We start from the raw sequence: 20,827 nt of genomic DNA on the forward strand, positions 1-20,827 counted from the left end.
ATGAGTAGTCTAGAAAGGCACATCAAATGCATAAATGCAAAGAGATAGACTGATGACAGCAGGGTGAATGGATACATAGCTCTGTCTACTGTGGATGTTTCTGTGTCTTTTCCAGTAGGGGGTGCAACTATACAACAGTGGCTTAGTTATGACTTGAAAACCTGCTTGGCCACAACTCCAGCTGCTTTCAGCTCCTTCATAGAAAATATACAGAATTATAAAACAAAACACAAATTTTGTTTTTTAAAATCCTCCAGGTCAAAGGTCATCTGAATCAATAACTTTCACATTAGGTGCCCACCCATGTGCTTTTCAAAACACATTCCTTTTTGTTGTCGCTATAAATTGCACTTCTCATCAGCAGGTGGCGGTATGCACCTAATATAGATTCTTCAACACACCCTTTTGCCAAAGGGGTTGCTTGGGCTAATTAAGCACAATGTCGCACAGATGTGGTCGAACACCTGTTGTTAACGTTTCAAATGAGCACAATAGCCATGTAATGATAATAATGTCCTGGCGCCCCCTGCACAATGAGCCACTAATTCACATTGGTGATCACATGTCATTTGTAGCATCAGTTTTTTTTTTTTTTTTTTTTACCCTGACTCACGGTTTCCAAAAACAAAGTAATTGTTGACCGAGGGCAAAGTAGTGTGTAGGCTCTAAGAAAAGATGTATAGTGTAAATACAAAATGAAGTTAATCTTCTTCAATCCAGTGGGTCTAGCCCTTGCCTTCGATCTCTCCTTTCTGCACACACACAAGCTTGTGTCCATGCAGCTGATGGTGGTCTGTGGGAATAAATGATGCAAAGCAGGAAAATATTGCTGTTTAGATTAGCAAACTGTGAAATTTACTGTTTGTTACTTTAACTAACAAATTATTGGTTTAAAAAAATCTTATTTTCTTTTTTTGTTAGGTTTTTTGGTTTTATGTAGGCTAGTTGAGCCAGTGAAACTGTAATGGAAGAATGTTGTCAATGTAATTTAAAAGGTTTCTAATGGTAAGCATTTAACTAGTAATTTTTTATCTCTTATGCCGTTAAAGAACATATAAAATATTCAGTTTGAATTAGCTGCTTAGATTTCTGTGACATAATTAATTTTTCATTTATTCAGCTCATGCTTTAATCAGATGAATTATTGCATGCCTGATAAATGTTTTTATGAGACTGAGAACCATTAAACAATTAACATTTTCTAACAACAGCCATCAAAATTGAACATCTGAATTACTAAAACAAGGATACAACATTGGTGCTTTCACTTTTTCAGTCATTGTGGTTTGAAATGACTTGTTTACTTATCTGCATACTATGTACATATGAGGGTATTACAATAACATAAGTCATTCAAGTGGACAGAAATTAAATGAAAAAGCAAAAGTTATTTAAGACATTTCTAGGCCTACGACTGAAAACAGCAACAGAAAACACTTATTAATGTCCAGTTTTCTCTCTTCATCATGAGTGATTCATAGATACGTCTGGATGTTGGCACACTCACCATACACTTCCTGCCATCTACTGCACCCAGGTCTTCCTCAAACTCCTGACCATCCACAAAGTCCATGTCATAGTTCTTGAATGTGCTGACAGTCTTGATAATAAAGTGATCTCCATTCTCTGTGATATCTTTGTCAGGTTGTAACAAAACAGCAATTTTCCTGATAGCAACATTAACATCTTCAGTAATTTTGGGAAAAATTTAAATTACTAGCCCAGTCTGACAGATCTTGTATGATATAGCAGAAGCACCTGTTTATTATTTAAATGCTTTCATTTCAAATGTTAATCGATCTCTTGCCAAGATGTGATTTTATATAGTTTATATTCTTTATTATGGACCATGGTGGAACCCTGTTTTGTTTTTAGGCTGTTGAATATCTCCAAGAATGAAAACTGAGAGCTTTGAGATACTCCTCAAAGTTGTCACTAGAGACCATTTTTCAATAGCCAGTATGAAGCAGGCATTGTGAAATATGTGATTTTCTTCATGTCCTGAAAAAGTGTTTTTAGGGGAGAGCTGATGCCTGATCGCCCTCCTGCTTCTGTCGTGCAGCGCTCTGGCTGTCAGCACCGCATTTTCTTTACCACCATATTAATCGGATCAACTTCATTACCACCACACGTGCTGCTCAGTACAACTATATTGAGAAAACACTCTCACAATGCGCACAATACCGTTCATGTAAAATATAACCAACCCTCAAAGCTCAAGAAATCGGAACATATGGATTTATGATAGGGGACAAACGTTACATTATTCACTTGGATTTACACCATTCTGCTACATAAACTTTCAGATTAAATGAACTGAAAAGATATTTCTCAGTTGATATGTAAATTAGTCAAAAATTCTCAGTGCATCTTGAAGAGAGTGACATTAATTTGTGATTCAAGTACAATACAGCTGAAATCTACTTTCACTTTTTTAAAAAGCCTAATGTTTTTTATAGTAGAAAATGCTTTTTGCTCACATGGCCTTTACTAAATCATCTCAATTAACTCAGATTTTATTTCTGAATATCATCCAGATTGAATCTAATGCATGCATAATATGTTTGGAAGCATGGAGAACAATAATAAAGAGCTCTTAAAAAGCTAAAGGCATAATTGATAAGTAAGAAATGTATAAAAGTCAAAGAGGATTTAAACTGCAGATATCAGATTCAAGTATTATCCACTTTATACACCTCAAAATGCACCTCCTCAAACTCCTGGCAAAGTCATGTCATCAATGCTGACTGTCTCATTGATGAAGTGATCTCTGTTCTCAGTGATGCTGTTGCTGGCTTCATCAGTGGCAGTTTTCCTAATAGCAACATTTGTGTCTGCCAGGAACCAAGGCCAAAATCAGAATGAGATTACTTAACTCACAGTGTGTAAATTTATTATTTTCTGTTAGATTTGCATTTACATTTCAGAGACAGTTTGAAAACAAATAGACTATATGACATATTTGCACACATATATGCAGTAGTTTACAATGTACTTTATGTATATAACTTGTCTATTTGTACATGTATATAATGTATATAACTTGTTAATTTGTGTGTGTATTTGTATATGTATGTATGTATATATATATATATATATATATATATATATATATACACACACACAGTATATATCAAATGAGTGAAATTCAGTTATAAGATTGATTAAATATATGTTACTCTTTAATTTAATTAATAATAAGTAGGATTATAAAGCCCTACTCAGTAATGTAATTATGTTCCAAAGGTTTTATAGTGCAGTGTAATGATAATGTTAATTAAGCCTACAGAAGATTCTCCGCTTTTTGAACTGGTAATTGACTCACCATGAGCTTTCAGGTACTCATTAGAGTTCTAAATTGAGATCATTTTCCAATAGTTGTTGTAATCAGCTGGCATTTTGAATTAGAGTGTGAGGTTTCTTTGACACTGGTGAACATTTGGGGAGATTCAGTGCAGTAATGTTTGCATAAAGGCCCACATTATAAGTCTCAAATCCAGTTAGTAATGATAAGTTCATCATCAGGTTTAGTAGTGTCCTTGTTAACAGAGAAACCCCATCTCCCTCCCATGAAGGTTCCATATAAATCCAAGTGAATTCGGACCTAAGAATAAGAAAGAGTTTTGCCATGGTTAATGTCCTTTGAAGGTACAAGGGATTATGGGCAAACAGTCATTTTATTCAGATGTGTTGATAAATGTGAAACAGTATAAAATTTATCATTTTTTTCTTGCACAATCTGTGGTAGGTTTAAAAGTTCAAGGTGTGCTGAACATGGAGCAGGTGATAAATAGAAAACAAGCTTCTGTGGACATTACTGTTGAAGTAATGTTCTTTAAGGCTATTTTACCTGCTAAAATGCCCTTTGTAAGCTTATAAGCAAGCTCAAATGTACATTTCCTCCCTTACAAAGATTTGAATTTTTTGTATGTATTTTAGTCCATGGGATCATGACATCACACTTTGAGCTGCACAAGTACAAATAGACCATTATTAAAAAAAAAAAAAAAAAAAAAAAACATTGTTCACCCAAAAAAAGAAAATGTGCATTTTGCAGATTTGGAGAAATGTAGCATTATATCACTTGCTTACCAATGGATCCTCTGCAGTGAATTAGTGCTGTCAGAATGAGAGTCCAAACAGAAACAAATTCCTCAAGATGTTTTAACTATAAATCATCACATGTGGCCAAAATAATAAAGCTTCATCCAGTTATCCTCTCACATTAAAATCCACCCACATACTAGTCTAGAACAGACAAGATTACTTTTTCATTGGAGAAAGCAATATTATGCACAGCGGGCATGTTTTTAGTTGGATTTTAGTCGTAAACAATGGTTTGTTAAAAATATCTTAATTTTAAAGGTCTTTTTTTTTTTTTTTTTTTTTTTTTTTTTACAAAAATGCAGCTTTATCAGCTGTTTGGACACTCATTCTGACGGCACCCATTCACTGCAGAGGATCCATTGGTAAGCAAGTGATATAATCTACATCTTGGACGGTCTGAGGATGAGTAAAGTTTCAGCAAATTTTCATTTTTGGCTGAACTATTCCTTTGAGCAAATGAAGACCCAAAAATATATTTGGAGCCATTAGCATGGAAAAAAGGAAGTGGACGCTGAGTGGGCTTCCAATGTGGGGCAGGACATTTTTTCACTAAAAGGAACACCTGGCAGGAAGCCGTTGATAGACTCAGGGCCAAATATGGAAATGAATGCTTGCAACGAATTTACTAGACGGTGCTCCATAGTTATCAACACACTGCCAATTATGTGCCTTTGGTTCTCTTGTTAAGTGGATGGATGGGTGCTGCTTAGTTCACTTCTTAATATTCATGTAATACTTAAGAACCACTGAAGCATATCTCAGCAATAATGAAAAGTGAGCATGCCAACCTGGATTTTCTAAAGTATATACAAAAACAGCAGCAATATTTAATTTACATTCTTGCTGGTATGCCTTTATTAAACTAGTGCGTTGATAGAAAGTTCAAACAAACACATTTATTAGATGCATGTGAACAGCAGAGCGCAATGCATTTCTCTTTATTTCACTGATTTATGGATTCTTTTGTGTGCACAGTCACAGAGGCATGATGGGAAGGAAAGCAAAACCCTGCCATGCTCAGAACCCAAGAGACTGACAGGCTCTTCAATCAGAGCGACTGCAGCTGGGCGACACTCAGACTCGTCACATCATTTTTCCTTCTGCACATCCTCTCTGGAGTCTAATTACTTTTATGTACACAGAAGCTCCCGATCTGAGGAATTGGAGGACAATATCCTGATGCACCTGTTGTTTGATGGTTCACTTACAGAGCAGATTAACCCAGTGTTCTCTACCACTAATGTAAATAACATCTAAATGACAAACGTCGCATCTATGAAGGAAAGTCGCTGGAGATCTTCCTCTGTGAGGATAAGAACAAACAAGCTTTTATAGATTGTGACAGACTATCACAGATGGTGTTTGTCTGGTTTTCACAATAGCAGAGATGAAGGTGCATGCAGTCGGTTAGATGTAGGAAGATGTGGTGTGAGTTTATATACTTTAAAGTGTTGGATTTTCCTGGATCTCTTGCAGGTGTTCAGTCGGGAGGTGTTTAAGACTTTTTGAAGACCTGTTTACTCACAATCCCAGCAGCTCTCAGCTCCTGCATACAAAGAAAACACGCTTAAAGGGATAGTTGTCAACTAAATATGAAAATTCTGTCATCATGTACTCTAGGGTAGACCATATGTCCTTTTTGTCCCGGACACGTCCTGGCTGGGATTTCTAAATTGGGTTTTGGCTTTGTTTTCTTATTGATGTTCTCTATACAGCCTACGAGTATTTGCATTGCTTTGACTGTTCTCTGTAGATCCCACCTTCTCACAAACCACGATTAGTGGATTATGTACAATGCTTGCACGCTATTGGTCAAACTCATTTTCAGTCATTACCTTCAGCAATTAGGGAAAAACAAAGCTAAAACAAACATTTTAAAAATAATGGAAAGTCCCATGGATGTTAACAATCATTTTTTTTTTAACAAAATAATTTATTTAAAATAAATAACATACAGTAGATTTTATTTCGGCTACCTGGTAAATGTTCCCTAACAGTGGTCTTTTTCAACACAACACTATAATGTACATAACTTTCAACCAGCTGGTGTCAGCAATGTCAGTTCTTTGGTAATGCTACAGCAACACAGTCAGTTTATTATGCATGATCAAACGCACAGCTGAAGCCTAACATCTGTTGTTATTACCTCCTCCCATCATATTACAGTCAACTTCATTTAAAAATCCTATCAAATCATAATGATGGTGTTTGACACCCATTAGAATTATCTAAACCAGGTTCAAATATATTTAAGCAATCAATCTGTCAGTGTTGTGCTTTTTCAGGTTCATCTTCACAGGCCTGAAAGTTTTGAGATTTGAATATAGCTCTTCCCCCACCATCTGCCGTGTACCTCCTAGCCCAAACAATTTTTGAGATGCTGTATTGTATATGCTTTAGGCTCTATGTGAAACAATCATACCTGGGAGGGAATACCATCAAGGATATTAAATGAAATGCATGAGAACTGGCCTACCAGGTGAAGTTCATCTCCCTCAATCCAGTGGGTCCAGCCCCTCCCCTCGATCTCTCCTTTTTGCACACATACTAGTTTATCTCCATCCCAGGTGATAGTGGTCTATAATGCATAAAAGAGATTTATTTTTAACATATATATTGTATACAGCAAAAAAAGAGCTAATTTAGGGCTGCGAAGAAAAAAGGAAGCAGAACAGATTTTGCAAGAGCAGTGAGACGAGAAGAGCACATCTTTACTTTATAGAAACAAAAAGAAAATTAAATCTGACCCACAATAAATGTGTTTGCACTGCAATTATACGTTGTGCAAAAAGAAGCATGTTAAAATGCCTCTTACTAGATAGCAGGAATGAAAAAAAAAAAAAAATGCAATGCTGGGCACCTCTAGGACTGTATGGGGTAAGTGATTTTTGTTCAGGGCAAACCAGGTCACAACATCTTTACTGAATGCTGCATTTCAAGTGTTTTTATTTACTGCAACTGAAGCAAAAACTTCATAGGCCTTTTTTTTTTAGTTATATCAGATACAAGTTAACTTGAACAACAGCCAGTTTTTTAGAGAGCAGACATGTCCAGTGCAGAATAACTAACACATTGCTCATATTCTGCTGAAACAGTGTTGTTATTGGTAAACTAAAAGTATTAATATAAACAAAAAAAAACCTTTTTAATAAACCTTAAATAAAATTTAAATATTAGATAAAATTTAAACTGACAAAAGAACATAACAAATTTCCTAAAAAAATAAATAAATAAATAACTGAAATTAGAAAGAAAACTGAAAATATAAAAATTAATAAAAAGCTGAATATTAGATGAAACCCTTAAACTAAATACAAATTTTGAAATGCTTTCTTGGCAGTTAACGGAAATGAAACTATAACTGAACTGAAATAAAAATAAATTACTATTTAGAAATATTAAAAGGCTAAAAACTAATAAAAATGACAATAGCACATAGCAAATTTCCTAAAAAATGTAAATTACTTAAAAGCTAATTCAACAGTTACTATAACAGTATATAAATAATACTAAAATACACTTGTATGAGTGCTGGACTACAGCTGCCTTTCCGGTATCTCCAACATTCATGTACGGATGTCACATTTGAAGATTTTGCAGTGTATTTTAAATAGTGTTTAAAGAATAAAGTTCTAGTGCAAAAATATTGGCAAATCTCACCTTGCACCTTGTTTTGATTAGAATACATCCCATCCAATTGGGCATTTACATACAATCTAGCCTCAAATGTTTAAATACTGCAACACATCTGAATTGTATTTGAAAAATCTGCATATATAATCAGAACTCCACGCAGCTTACTACTCTCCATTGTAAACGAATGACCTCCGATCTGTTGTTTGTCAGAGATATTGAAAAGGCAGCTTTATGGGTTAAGCAAAAAAACCAAACAAACAAACAAACAAACAAACAACAACAACAACAAAAAAACAGATGATTATCTCTGTATCTCTGCAACCATCTCAACACAGGCCTTAGATATACCAAGTTTCTCCAAATGACAGGAAAAGCGAGAGGAAAATGAAAGGAGAGAGAGTAACACTTCTTATTAGATTAAAGAGCCAATTATTACTCTCATTTCACACTTTCCCCTTTTCTCATTAGTTGAGATTGTGGAGTGTAAATGACATGCACAGTTAGTGATTTTCAAGGGCAATGAAATTATACAAATGACAACCCTATAAGAGAATTATTATAATGAAAACCACATGACTCAGACTGATCTTGAAATGTTATAAAGGTTTTCTGAAAATAAGTATAATAAACCATGCAAGCCTGTTCATTTAAACTGGCTTCTTAAAGTTAAGTAATCTCAAAAATTCTCAATAAATCTTTAGAAAACATCTAGTGCCCTTGCAAAGCATAAGCATTGATGCAGAATCAAACACATAATCCTGCAAGTTCATATTAAGCCAAAAAGCAAAGTTTAATAAATAGCATTTAAGGCTATTTTGAGTAGTACTTTATAATAAAAAGATTTAAACTATGCTTTTGAGCTCTCTAGCCTCAACGTGTTTGCCTTGAAAGTTTGCTCACCATACATTTCCTGTCATCCACTCCACTCAGATCTTCCTCAAACTCCTGACCCACCACAAAGTCCATGTTGTAGTTCCTGAAAGTGCTGAGAGTCTTTATGATGAAGTGATCTCCATCCTGAATTATGTCTTTATCGGGCTTCAGCAGGGTGGCAATCTTTCTTACAGCTACATTTACATCTGGAAAAGAGAATTATACAGTACATTATAGAGAATTATATAGTACAGTAATCCAGCAATACCACAGTACAGTAATGGTTACAGGTGGAAATAACGTGGTACTTCAAAACCATGATGAGACACCATGGTATTTATATAGTAATCCAAGGAATACCAAAGGTACATGTCCAATCTGCTGCTGTTTAATATATACAGCAACATCTAGTAAAAAAAAGGGGGGAAAGGACAAAAATTCACTCACTTTCACTCAAACCACTTAAATAAAAACCTTAGAAAACAGATATCACATGGCATCATGATAAACTAATTACTAATTTTATTTTTTTGGAATTGTTTTTAACTTAATTTAATTAGAAAAGGCTAAATGGTCACATTTGTAAACTTGTAAGTGTAATAGGAAATTACTGATAAATACGAAAAATACTACAAATCTAGAAATCAGCCATGATTAAGTAGTCTTTGATAATGTCTATATGAATGCAAACCCTATTAAAGTAATTATTTCTGAAAATACTCTTACAAGCCTCATGTATGTACTGTATATTTATAGGGCTTTACAAGCATCACAACTTGTTACATATGATTATATTTCTCCCAGCAGATGGCACCAATCTTCCTGCCACGCATTATATTTTAATGATCTTTCCTCTATTTTTAATTTATAATTCGTTTTTTCTAACATTCCTTTAGAAAAAATAAAAAAATACTTAAAAAAAAGGTACAGATTGTCTAGCACCCCCTCAAAATAGAACATTTTAAAGAATAAATATTAAAACATAATACATATAGAAATATGATACATTTATTTCATTAAAAAGAATATTACACTTACATTGTCCTCGGTCTGTTTTGACCTCGGTGTGACCTCTAAGTAAGGAATACCAGAAGGTTTATCTTAATGTTGTAAAAGAGCCACAAAACTCACCCAGAGCTTTCAGGTACTCTTCAAAGTTCTCGTTGGAGATCATTTTCCAGTAGCCGTTGTAATTAGAAGTCATTTCGAGATACTCCACTGATGAGTTTGTTCAAGGAAGATCCGATATCGCTGTTCCCCTGCGAACAAATGCTTTTCATCTGAAAGAATCCCTAATTTAACACGGTCATCATGATCCTATTACTTGTGAATTTATTTTTTTCTTCTTTGTCATGGAAACCGTATCTCCGCCTCTAGAGTTTGGATCCATCATCTCAAACTTGGATGCGATATCACACCATGTAATTACGTCACTTAAACTCTGTGATCGAGTGCTGTAGGGAATAGAGCGGGGCTAGTTGTCACAAGGGCTGCGTCTCAGAAGTTATAATATAAGTTAGGCAAGTTCTCAAATGTGTTAACATGTAAAGTAATATATTATTCAATATTAATCATTAACATGTATTATTAACAATGCAGTGTTTTACATATTTGCAGTTTCATAATCATTTTACTGTTTTAATTTCACTGAAAAGATTATAGTTTGTCTAATGGTAGGCAACTTACCCCATATAATGGCAACATGCTACAGATCATAAAAATACTCTCACACAAAACATGTTTTTTTTTAATAAAATAGCAAATAAAAACAATTTCAATTCTCTTCTTAGATTAATTCCCATAGAATTCACCTTTTTGTAATCTTTTACTGTTACAGGCGATGAACTCTTTATATTCATGTAGACTTTATTGTGCATCTGTCTATTTGTTCTTCAAATAAAAGAAGAGTTGTGCTTGATATAAGATTGAATTGAATTGTCACTTCTTACATCTGCCAGTGAAAGTGTCTGATGCTTTGAATTGGCACACACTGCCCTTCTGTACAAAGCATCTAGAAGTGTGGGACTAGTTGTGTTGAATAAATTCCTCTGGCTTTTCTTTCAAGACAGCATGAATAAAGGCATTCTTTTAAAACCCAAACTCCACACACAAAGACTGTCAGCAGGAGGGCTTCAACACGGCAAAAACGCCCTTAAAGCAACTAGCTGGTTTGAGTCCACAGTCAGTGGTACAAGGAAAAAGAAGCGATTCAGAAAGACACAGTCTCAAATATGCTAAACTACATTCTTCTATTTTATTTGGTCAGAAACTCTTTTTCCCCCCACAGACAAAGCTTGATGAAACATCTTTAGGGATCTGACGACATGAATGACGCTTTCTGTGCAAATGGAAATGGAAGAAGCAGTGTTTGCTCTCTAAAGTGTAAAGGCTCTGTTATTTATCTTCCTTGTGACATTCAAGTCAACAAATCCCAGACCTGCCGAACATAGACCTACAGCTCTGCAGTGGTCTGGCAAATCTAACTCCTGCAGAGACAGGATAAATTCCTAAATCCCTCTCTACACATTACACTAGGAAACCATGGTCAAGGATAATGCTCACTTTACACAAGACAAAATATGCAACTCTTCTAAAGCTTCAAAATGAAGAGTAAGAGAAAAATGCAATCTTCTGAAACATATTTTGCAATTACTTGTGAACAAGACCACTGAAGTCTATTTCCTGTATGTCAGTCTTGTATTGTTTGCATGGTAAGAGGTCGTAGTTTAACTTCTTTATTCATCATCTCACTGTCTTGTGTATAAAGGTTGTGCTCTCTTATGTAATCAATGACCGAGTCTGGTAAGAGATATTTAATACTCTGGCCTCTCCGTAGGGCTCGTCGGACCTCTGTAGCACTGATCTCATTGTGGACCCACTCCCGAACGAGAAAAATGCGCTGCCGGTGCCTGGACAACAAGTCAGACTCATGTATAGCCCGGTCTGGTTGCAGGCTACCTCTGCTCACACAGACCAGTCCAAAGCGGCCCACCACCTCCTCTACATGATCATCCCTCCACAGACCAGGAACCTTAAAGGTGTCCATGAAATCTGCTCCACAAAGCAACTTCAGCTGAGGAACATCTGTAGGGGAGAAAACGATCACATTGTTGATTGTTTTCTTATATAATTTAAACAAACAGTTCACCCAAAAATGAAAATTTGTTTAAAATGTGCTCATCATCAGGCTATGCAAGAACAGAATTTGAGAAATTCATTACATCACTTGCTCACAATGGATCCTCTACAGTGAATGGGTGCCTTCAGAGAACTGAAACAGCTGATAAAAACACATTCATTGGCAACTGATGTAAATTTCTCCAAATCTGTTCCGATGAAGAAACAAACTCATCTACAACTTGGATGGCCTGAGATTAACGTTAATTTTTAGGTGAACTATTCTTTTAAAGGTGATGTACTATAAGTAACGTTAGCTGTTTTGGAACTATCCAACTGTTGTAATTAAAGACGGAGCAGGAGAGCAGCATGTCATCATAATACAGTCAAAGTTGTCAAAAGAAACAGTAAAAAAATTTACAACTGTTTAAAAGCTGAATATGACTCTTAACTTGAATGATGACAGTGTAAAGAGAATTAAATTATAATATAGAAGACCGAAATATAACTTAAAAAATAACTTGCCTGCAATAAAACCAAGTGCTGCTGAACAATAGCAATGTGATTGGAAATTCACAGCTTTTAAATTTCACATGAAAATAAAAATTCTGTCATCATTAATTTGCTGCCATGTTTTTTGACATATTATTATTTTTACATCCATGAAGCAAAAAAGAGAAATTTATAATTGGATGTATTGTTGACTAAAACTAAAGCTATTAAAAATAGTTCTGTAATTGAAAATAAAGCTGAAATAAAATAAAATAAAACAACAATATTTGCTGAAAAACTAAAACTTGAACGGCAATTAAATGTTGCCCTGGCAGTTAACTGAAAACTGAAAACCTGGAACTCAGAACCAACCAATGCTGGAAACTGCTGCACTGTGGAAATAAACTGATAATAATAAACTGCACATTTCCTTTAGTGTATCAGTTGCAAACACAACCAAAAAACAATGCTATAAGGGAATTTCCCCATGTCTTTCGATATGTTGTGGTGGCTCAAAGTCAAAATGTTTGACACTCCTTGAACCCATGCCTGAAATCTGCAAAAATCTCAATTTTTCTTTCCTCAACGCTTCATTAGAATTCATTTCATGGCCAGCAATGCAAGAGCTCCAACTCAGCAGTGATATTTACAGGATATGAAAGAATCAATAGTGTGCTTTTAACTCTAATTCTCTCACTATAACATGTGTCTGGGAGCTGGCATTTGTTTGAGCAGACATAAATTGCAGGGGGCATGAAATGAACCTCGACAGCCCACTAAAGCTCTATATTTCTACTCCATGTGGCAATACATAGATCTAAAGAAATGTATGTGCAAACTGCATGGGGATGGGGAAATACCACCCCTTACATAATTATTCTATTAATGAAAACATTTATGAAAAAACACAGTAAAGAAAAGCATTGTCCACATTCCAATACAAACACTAATATTTCCAGACAATCATCAATGGCTTAATTCAGTAAGCGCCATATTCCTTTGAATTGCCTAAATGGGGTTTGCATGAAAGCGATTTAATAAAAAATGATCCCTAGGATATTTCAACATGAAATCTAAAATTAAATGGATCTCTTTCTGTGAAAATGTCAATGCTTTTCAACGTCTTTTAAGTGAATTCCGACTGAAATGTTTATTAATCAGTGTAACAGAAGGATGAATAGGAGTTCCTTTTTGTAATCTTCAGTCCAAGGCCGTAACTGTTTGTTATTTGAAAGACACATTTTAGGCTGGTCTGCCTGAGAGGTCTAACAGTGTTTGTCAGTCAAAGTGATTAAGATGGCCAATCAAAATCAAAGAAACTGAAATCGCTGAGTCTCTTCAGTTTTTAACATAAAAAGTGCAAGGTAAAATTATTTATATATTTATATATATATATATATATATATATATATATATATATATATATATATATATATATATATATATATATATATATATATATATAATATATATATATATATATTTATTTGAAAATACCTAAAATTCATACTTCACAAAAATTCAGTTCTTTCTTTCTCAGTTCTTCATTTCCTTAAATTCACTTAAATCCTTTTCATTTAAATCTTTAATTCTTTTAAATAAAAAGGCCATTACTACCCTCCCCCTTCCAAAAAATTGTTCGCCCCCATGTTCAAACCATGGCTACGTCCTTGATTCAGTCCACTGTCAAACAAAAGAAATTACATAAATAGCATTAGAACAAGGGGTTTGCACTGAATAAAGGAATAAAGGTTTTGAGATAACAGGGTATTTGTGTGCATGTGTTCTATCATTCTTGGCACTTGTCTTGTTATAAAGTTGTCCTGGCTATTAATCTCAGCTTCATTAACAGTCTAAGCACGCTTGTCTTAAGCTCAGTCCTCCTGTGGAGGGTATTAGGCTTCATTAGCATGCTCCTCTACAGCAACCCCAAATAAAAGCACTGTTGAAAAGAGGCCTAACAGCGCTTGTGCTGGCCAGAGAGAAGACAACAATCTTTTTATATCCTTCAGACTTATCTAAAGTGATTAGCAAAGACAGAAAAGGCTATGTTGGGCCAGAGAAGAGGCTTAGAGGAAACTGAATTGTGATGAGAGGTTTCTGTGCCAATTTTATAAAGACATATTGAGATGTGGGCGGAGGTTACCAGAGGCTGTGAGCGGGTCCTTGCTGTTGTGGTACTGAGCAGCTATGTGGTCATAGTGGTACCTGTGTAAAGTGAGACAGGGAGAAACAAACACAGCAGATAAGCAACGGTGAGCATGCATGGCCATTCAGTGCAGATAAACAGCTTATGAATGTAGGAGAAGCTTTACATTGACACTGAATTAAATATGCCTATAAAGTAGATATACAGTATCTCAACTTCTCCAATTTCTCACAAAAGCCTATAATCAGCTATGTTGGTGCTTAAATGCAGATAGTAGTGTTCAATCTCTACAAGGAGATTATTGAGTTAACTATCACCCTCATCTATGTGTGTGTTTAATGTATAAAGTGAATAGCGGACTTTAAGGTATAAGAGCTTGTGTATGATACAGTGTACAGTGGAATGAACCAATAGCAGAAACAACAAGGGCTGTGCACCATTCAGAATTTGAATTGAATTTGAGCTGGGTTAGGCAAAAAGGATGTAGAATTGTTTATATAGATAGATAGATAGATAGATAGATAGATAGATAGATAGATAGATAGATAGATAGATAGATAGATAGATAGATAGACTTTTTTTTCATTTTTGATCAATTTGATATATGCTGGTTGAATCTACTTTTGAACGGTAGATAGAATGATGAAGATGGATAGATAAATCTCATTTGCGATGCATTCTCTATGTGAAGGATACATGCAATGCTGGTACAATTTGGCCAAAAGGACTCTTATAAGGCAACTACCTTCTTTAAAGGCAGCAGAAGCCTTTGTTTCAGAAGTGCACCTAGTGCTTCGTATGCTGATTAGATTTTGTAACAGAGCCATATGTCCTTTAAAAATAGCAAAAACTCAACCTGGTAATGAATCACATAGGTCAACTGCAAGGGCATATAATCAATTGCGCAATTTCGGCCAATTCTGCCAGGAAGTAAATAATGAACCTAGAAATACAAAGCCCTGGCACAGGCCCCTGGCGCAAGAGCAGCCATCCTCCTCCCTGGCATCGGAGCATTAATTAGCCACCTAAGGGCATAGCTAGCAGTTGGCATAAAACAAGATTTGAGTGCTCTGGGGGGGTCCTTAAACAGTCTCTTGTTACTTTAATATATCTTTAGGGATTCAAGAGGAGTAATGGCCCATCATGACGAAAAGAGGGGAAGAATTTGGCACTGTTGCAAAATGAAAACCACTAGCAGCCATATACTAAAGGATGACGGGGTGTTTCATGTTTTCTGTGGCAGAATCTGAGGAGAATGGAAACTGTGGCCGTTATGATGGAATGAGTCACGTCAGTGCCTGGATATTTGATGTCTGTTACAAAGTGAATTTAAGGATTCGGCTCCTATAAAGTTTTGGCTTTAGTTCAAGTATTTCAAAGATGACAGTGAGTTTGTGAAGTCCTTCATAGGGAGTAATGCAAGGTGAATTCACATATAAAGGCAACATCTAAAATATAATTGCAACATTAAATATTTCTACAGTAAAGACTGAATTTCTATATTCTATACCTATGTACTTATGAGACCCTTTGCCAATGTGTTTCATTTTTTAAAAATCTTTTTCTTGTATAAATTTCATTAAATAAATGAGACTTCTGGGTATTCATTTCTGAGATATAACACTCTTTAAGCCCTAATGTGCACCATCAGTTCATCTAAGAGAAGGATAAGCCAGTATGAGATATAACTGTATTCTGTATTATAAACTGTCATTAATCTTAATAACGGCAGTATATGTTTAAAATTTGAACAGTGCTTTTGAAGTAAAGAAAAATGCAACTTTCCTATCATCAAAGATGACTTTATCGCTGAAATTCTGAGCAGTTCCTGAGATAATGGAAGTGCAATCAGCATTTAGCACCCATCTGTCAAAACCAGTTAATGTTTCCTTTACAACCATGTCCCAGTTGTGTTAATAGACTGCAAAAAGTTACTTGCCTTGTCAAACTTTTGACTGGATAAATGATTTGCGTTAGTCATACTAAGAAGCCAATGCAGAATACTTGTCTAAAATTGTTCTTTATACTTATATTCACCTCATGGTCACCACAGTCTCTGTCCAATCCGCCTGCTGGCTCTCCCAGTCATCTACAGAAACCCAGTCAGAGCTCTGCAGGGCCAGTCTTGCCATAGCAAGTCGATGTTTCGAAACAACAAGACCCTGTTTACCATAATTATCACCGACAGGAGATACAATGCCACCCACCACACGATACAGACCTGCAAAATGAAGAGAGAGAGACAACATATCTGACCCAAAAAGAGTCAAGTAGAAGACAAATTAAATGTCAGATATAAAACAAATCACAGTTCCTGTAGCTCAAACAGTAGTACTATGCCAACAATATGGGTTCTATTCCTAGGAAACGCATAAACTGATAAAATGTGTACCATGAATGCAATACAATAGAGGGTTTTGGATTAAAGGAATAGTTAACCCACAAAAGAAAATTTGCTTAAAGCTGACTCACCCTCAGGCCATCTAAGATGTAGATAGGTTTGTTTCTTCATCGGAAACAGGAGAAATTTGGCATCACATCACTTCCTCACCAATGGATCCTCTGTAGTGAATGGGTGCCGTCAGAATGAGAGTTCAAACAGCTGATAAAAACACAATAATCCACACAACTCCAGTCCACAAATCAACCTTTGGAAAGTGAAAGGTTGTCTGTTTGTAATAAACAAAACCATCAAGACATTTTGATGTGAGAAGACAACAGGGGATGAACTTTTGTATTTGTATTTGTATTTTAGAAGCGACGGTTTAAAGTCAAAACATCTTAAAGATGGATTTGTTACTTATGGACAAGCAGCTTTTCGTTTCATTAAGACATGAATTGATGGACTGGAGTCATGTAGATTACTTGCAGATTATTGTGATATTTTTATCAGATGTTTGAACTCATTCTGACAGCATCTATTCACTTCTATTGATGAGCAACTCATGTAATCTTTTTTTTTTCTTTTTTTTTCTCCGTATCTGTTCTGATGAAGAATCAAACTCATCTACATCGTGGATGGCCTAAGAGTATTTTCAGCAATTTTTTAGTTTTGGTTGTACCATTCCTCTGAAATACCGACCATATGAATAAAATGCAAATAACTGTCAGATTATTAAACAGTCATTGATTCCTTTTCTAAATGCAACAGCCCAGCAAAAGTTTCTAAGCCCCTGCACACAAATTAACACACGCTTTGCATACACAGGCGGACTCTAATCAGTTGCTGAATGCTTGATGTTTTTGCCAAATAATGCTTTAATTTTGCATAGTCAAGATGAATTCACATCATACTGCAATTGTTTTGCAGTTTCTCATTTAGCTGTGCATGCAAGACATTATAAACCAGAATTTATCAATAAAAATTATTTTTAAAAGTCAGTTTTAATCTTCCCTAATAATGGCAACTCTTGAGGTCATTTAAGATGCAAGCTATTTTGGCTACTTGTTATGCGTTTTCTGCAAGCAATTTTTGAGTACACTGTGTACAGTAAATAAACACAAACAAAAATATCAGCATGCCAGAGTCTTTCAAGAGGTGCAGTTACACCACGTCTACACTGCAAGCTAGTGGTAGAACACAATAAATTGTTCCAATTATAATCAACAAAACTTGAAATGCTTGCTTGCATTGTAGACAGTGTTACAGAAGCTACAAAGCCCTTTTTTAGCTTCTGACGCTTAGGTATGAACTTGTGCAATTATACTTTCACCGAGAACAGGTCAGCTGATGTTATATCTAATGCAAAGGCACTGTTAAGAGTGTCAAACATTCAAACTTTACATTTGACACTCATTTCTTACAGCCTGAAGAACAGCCTCTGAATAATAGAGATATATTTAAACTTACACTGTATCATATTTGATACGCACATTTCTTAGATAAAGATAAGAAATTTTAGATAAAATGAGACCATCAAATGATGCATCAGGTATCTGAGGAATTTTTTATTTGTACATATCTAAATCATAATTGTATTGCATTGCATTATATGTTTTGCCCCCGCCCCACAATAACAGCTGCAGAGTTTTAATAATAAATGCTTGATCATGCATTTACACATCATCTTACTAAGACATTATTGGGAGATATTTATATGTGCGATTTTTATATGCATTTTATGTATGCAGTCTATTATACTGTTACAAAGATCTCATTGATTTACATTACAAGAATCTCTTACTTTTTGGCCATACAAATATCAGAAAATGCACCAAATTGCATATTTTTGCTCAGCTTTTCACCCTTAGTATGAGCTCCATTCTCCCATATCATAATATACAGTATGAGCCATAAAAGCCTTATGTATCAATTAAATACTTAACAAAAAAGCAAAATAAATAAATAAATAAATAAATAAAAAAACAACAAAAAGTTTATCTTAAGGTTCAATAAACTGTTTTAACTTGTAAAGGATGCTAATTTTGGCCTGATAACAGATGATGGCCAATTTCAGGTAAATGAACAGGTGGCACCAACCCGTCTGGTGCATGTGGTCTCTGGCCAGTTCAAACAGGCGCATGTGCTGGTGGGTAATGGGGTTGAAGGAGCCACAGGCCAGCAAAACCAGAGGAATACGGCCAGCCATTTCAGTGTTTCACAGCATAGTAAACACGATTACACTACAATAAACAAAAAGACATTTCTTAATCACATAGCAGCTAATATTTGCAATACGAGCACAAAACTAAATGTTTTGCTATAAAATGAGAGTACTATTTGGGAACAAACTATGTTATTTATAGACAATTTATAATGTTCACAAGAGGGATAAATGAGAGCCATACATACAGACAGTGCAATATAATTTAATACCAAATAAGCTAAAGTAGCATGCCTAAACTTGACTTTACTCTGTCCTGCATTGAAAACCCTGCAAATTATTGATTATTTTAACTGTAGGCCATTAGTGTGCAGATCCGACACACTTTCACCTTGAATGCATGTTTAAATGTGACTGGAATTAGTCTTATTAGTCAGCTAATAGTGGTCATGTTTTGTACATGAAAGCAATGATGTTGCTCATTATTTCCTGTTAAAATCTTCTATCTTCTTTAGTGCCTGAGAAATCCCTTATTGCACACTGAAAAATCTTTAATTTATCTAAATGTAACATACTCTTAATGTAATAAATAGACTGTTTTGGCACTGGACTAATCTGTTTTTTCAAGTCAAGTCAAAGTAAACAGTGGATCAAGTGAAAATTACTCACTGGACAAGGCACATTTTGTTGTCAAAATTACACTGTCTACATCATACCCCGTAAACATACACTCACTTATTATTTATTAAAACAGGTAAATAGATGGATGGATGCAGAATACATATTGTGTACATTCCTAATAATAAAACTGTGCAGATACAAGGATGAGAGCAGACAAGTATTTTTGTTTAAGGATGAAGAGCTTACAACAAAGGATGAATAAGGTATGAACATAAAAATTACATACTAACATAATGTGACCGAACTAAAACACATAAAGCTCAATTAGTGACTAAATAAACTAATAAAGTGACTTAAAACACATGAAAAAAAGAAAAAAGAAAAAAAGCTGCTCCAGTGAGTGAAAAGATACAATAAAAAACTAAAACATTATGGCATGGGCATCTATGGTATAACCACTGCACATTGATGAAATCAGATGGTGCTTTGATATATGATACTAAATGAAAACTATATTCAGGTAAGTTATTCACATGACATTCCGAGATATACTACCATGGAATACTACCATGAAAAACCAGTATAATACTGAGAGTAGCAAAATTACCAAAAAGGTTTACTGAGTTTGACAGCTGCCTGTAAACCCAGTTTTTAAGACTGTTTCTGTGTAGTTTTTGTATTATGGCATTTACAAAACAGCTTTAAAAAGTATTTATTAAGGTTATGACTTTGGCAGATGTTATTATCTGACAAATATGCTAATAAACAAAATGTTTAAGCTGTATGTGTTTACCTTATCCGAAGATCTCCTCCAAGTTTATGCAAATGCTACATGCTATATCTTTTGCCGTATGTTACACTATTAATGTTCCCCTGACCATTGATATAGAAAAACACAGTTCCCATCATTTTGTGCGACAGCGGCCACTAGTGGCGAAAACAGAATAGATCAGTACATTTAATAAGAGACCGTTGAATCCACACTGTATTTTATCATAATAACCGACCTCGTTCGCTCTAACTGTACCTTTAATGACAAGGACTCGTTCAAAGTCAAATGATATGAACAGTCTGTCCTTTATCTGATAGGGCAAATTGATGAAGATGAAAGTTCTGAACGGGCACGATTCTGAACGCAAGGCGATCTTAAAAGCACTCTATTATCTCTTTAAAGGCCTAATATGAAGTGAATTATATTCATGTGGAACTGTGATTCTGTACATCACAGACTCTAATGGGGCGCAAAAGACATTGCTAATGGCTTTATTGAAACAGTAACTTTATACAT

The 20,827-nt window shown here is 35.0% G+C and overlaps 2 protein-coding genes across 4 annotated transcripts; both read right to left on the reverse strand.

The window, feature by feature from the left end:
- Positions 1–3,130: 3,130 nt before the first annotated feature.
- On the reverse strand, positions 3,131–10,055 carry LOC109093905 (retinol-binding protein 1-like). Of its 3 annotated transcripts, none has more exons than XR_002018453.2 (5): positions 9,748–10,055; positions 8,644–8,822; positions 6,584–6,685; positions 5,550–5,653; positions 3,131–3,604 (listed from the first exon to the last, which is right to left on the reverse strand). XR_002018453.2 is itself a non-coding variant. In XM_019107562.2 (4 exons), exons 1-4 carry the CDS (start codon positions 9,818–9,820, stop codon positions 5,603–5,605), a joined length of 405 nt encoding a protein of 134 aa, XP_018963107.1. In that variant the 5' UTR covers positions 9,821–10,045; the 3' UTR covers positions 4,934–5,602. The 3 variants fall into 3 exon arrangements, 1 of the variants encoding a protein (XP_018963107.1); XR_002018452.2 differs by lacking the exon at positions 3,131–3,604 and adding an exon at positions 4,934–5,410; XM_019107562.2 differs by lacking the exon at positions 3,131–3,604 and having other exon boundaries at positions 4,934–5,653; positions 9,748–10,045.
- Positions 10,056–10,445: 390 nt separating this feature from the next.
- On the reverse strand, positions 10,446–20,438 carry LOC109093903 (nicotinamide/nicotinic acid mononucleotide adenylyltransferase 3-like). The gene is made up of 5 exons (XM_019107561.2): positions 20,333–20,438; positions 18,855–18,997; positions 16,412–16,595; positions 14,372–14,433; positions 10,446–11,700 (listed from the first exon to the last, which is right to left on the reverse strand). Exons 2-5 carry the CDS (start codon positions 18,961–18,963, stop codon positions 11,306–11,308), a joined length of 750 nt encoding a protein of 249 aa, XP_018963106.1. The 5' UTR covers positions 18,964–18,997; positions 20,333–20,438; the 3' UTR covers positions 10,446–11,305.
- Between the last annotated feature and the right edge of the window lie 389 nt (positions 20,439–20,827).

Source organism: Cyprinus carpio, chromosome A2, assembly GCF_018340385.1.
Source record: "Cyprinus carpio isolate SPL01 chromosome A2, ASM1834038v1, whole genome shotgun sequence".
NCBI lineage: Eukaryota > Metazoa > Chordata > Actinopteri > Cypriniformes > Cyprinidae > Cyprinus > Cyprinus carpio.

Bases quoted from the DNA above. Each gene is read 5' to 3' on its own strand.
- LOC109093905 (XM_019107562.2), bottom strand. From the start codon at position 9,820: ATGACTTCTAATTACAACGGCTACTGGAAAATGATCTCCAACGAGAAC. The intron at 8,823-9,747 runs GTGAGTTTTGTG...TCTCTTTTCCAG, and splicing joins AGAGTACCTGAAAGCTCTGG to ATGTAAATGTAGCTGTAAGA. The intron at 5,654-6,583 runs GTAGGCCAGTTC...CTTTGTATGCAG, and splicing joins AGGGAGATGAACTTCACCTG to GAGCTGAGAGCTGCTGGGAT.
- LOC109093903 (XM_019107561.2), bottom strand. From the start codon at position 18,963: ATGGCTGGCCGTATTCCTCTGGTTTTGCTGGCCTGTGGCTCCTTCAAC. The intron at 16,596-18,854 runs GTTGGTGCCACC...TTCATTTTGCAG, and splicing joins AGACCACATGCACCAGACGG to GTCTGTATCGTGTGGTGGGT. The intron at 11,701-14,371 runs GTAACCTCCGCC...TCTCCCCTACAG, and splicing joins GGACCCGCTCACAGCCTCTG to ATGTTCCTCAGCTGAAGTTG.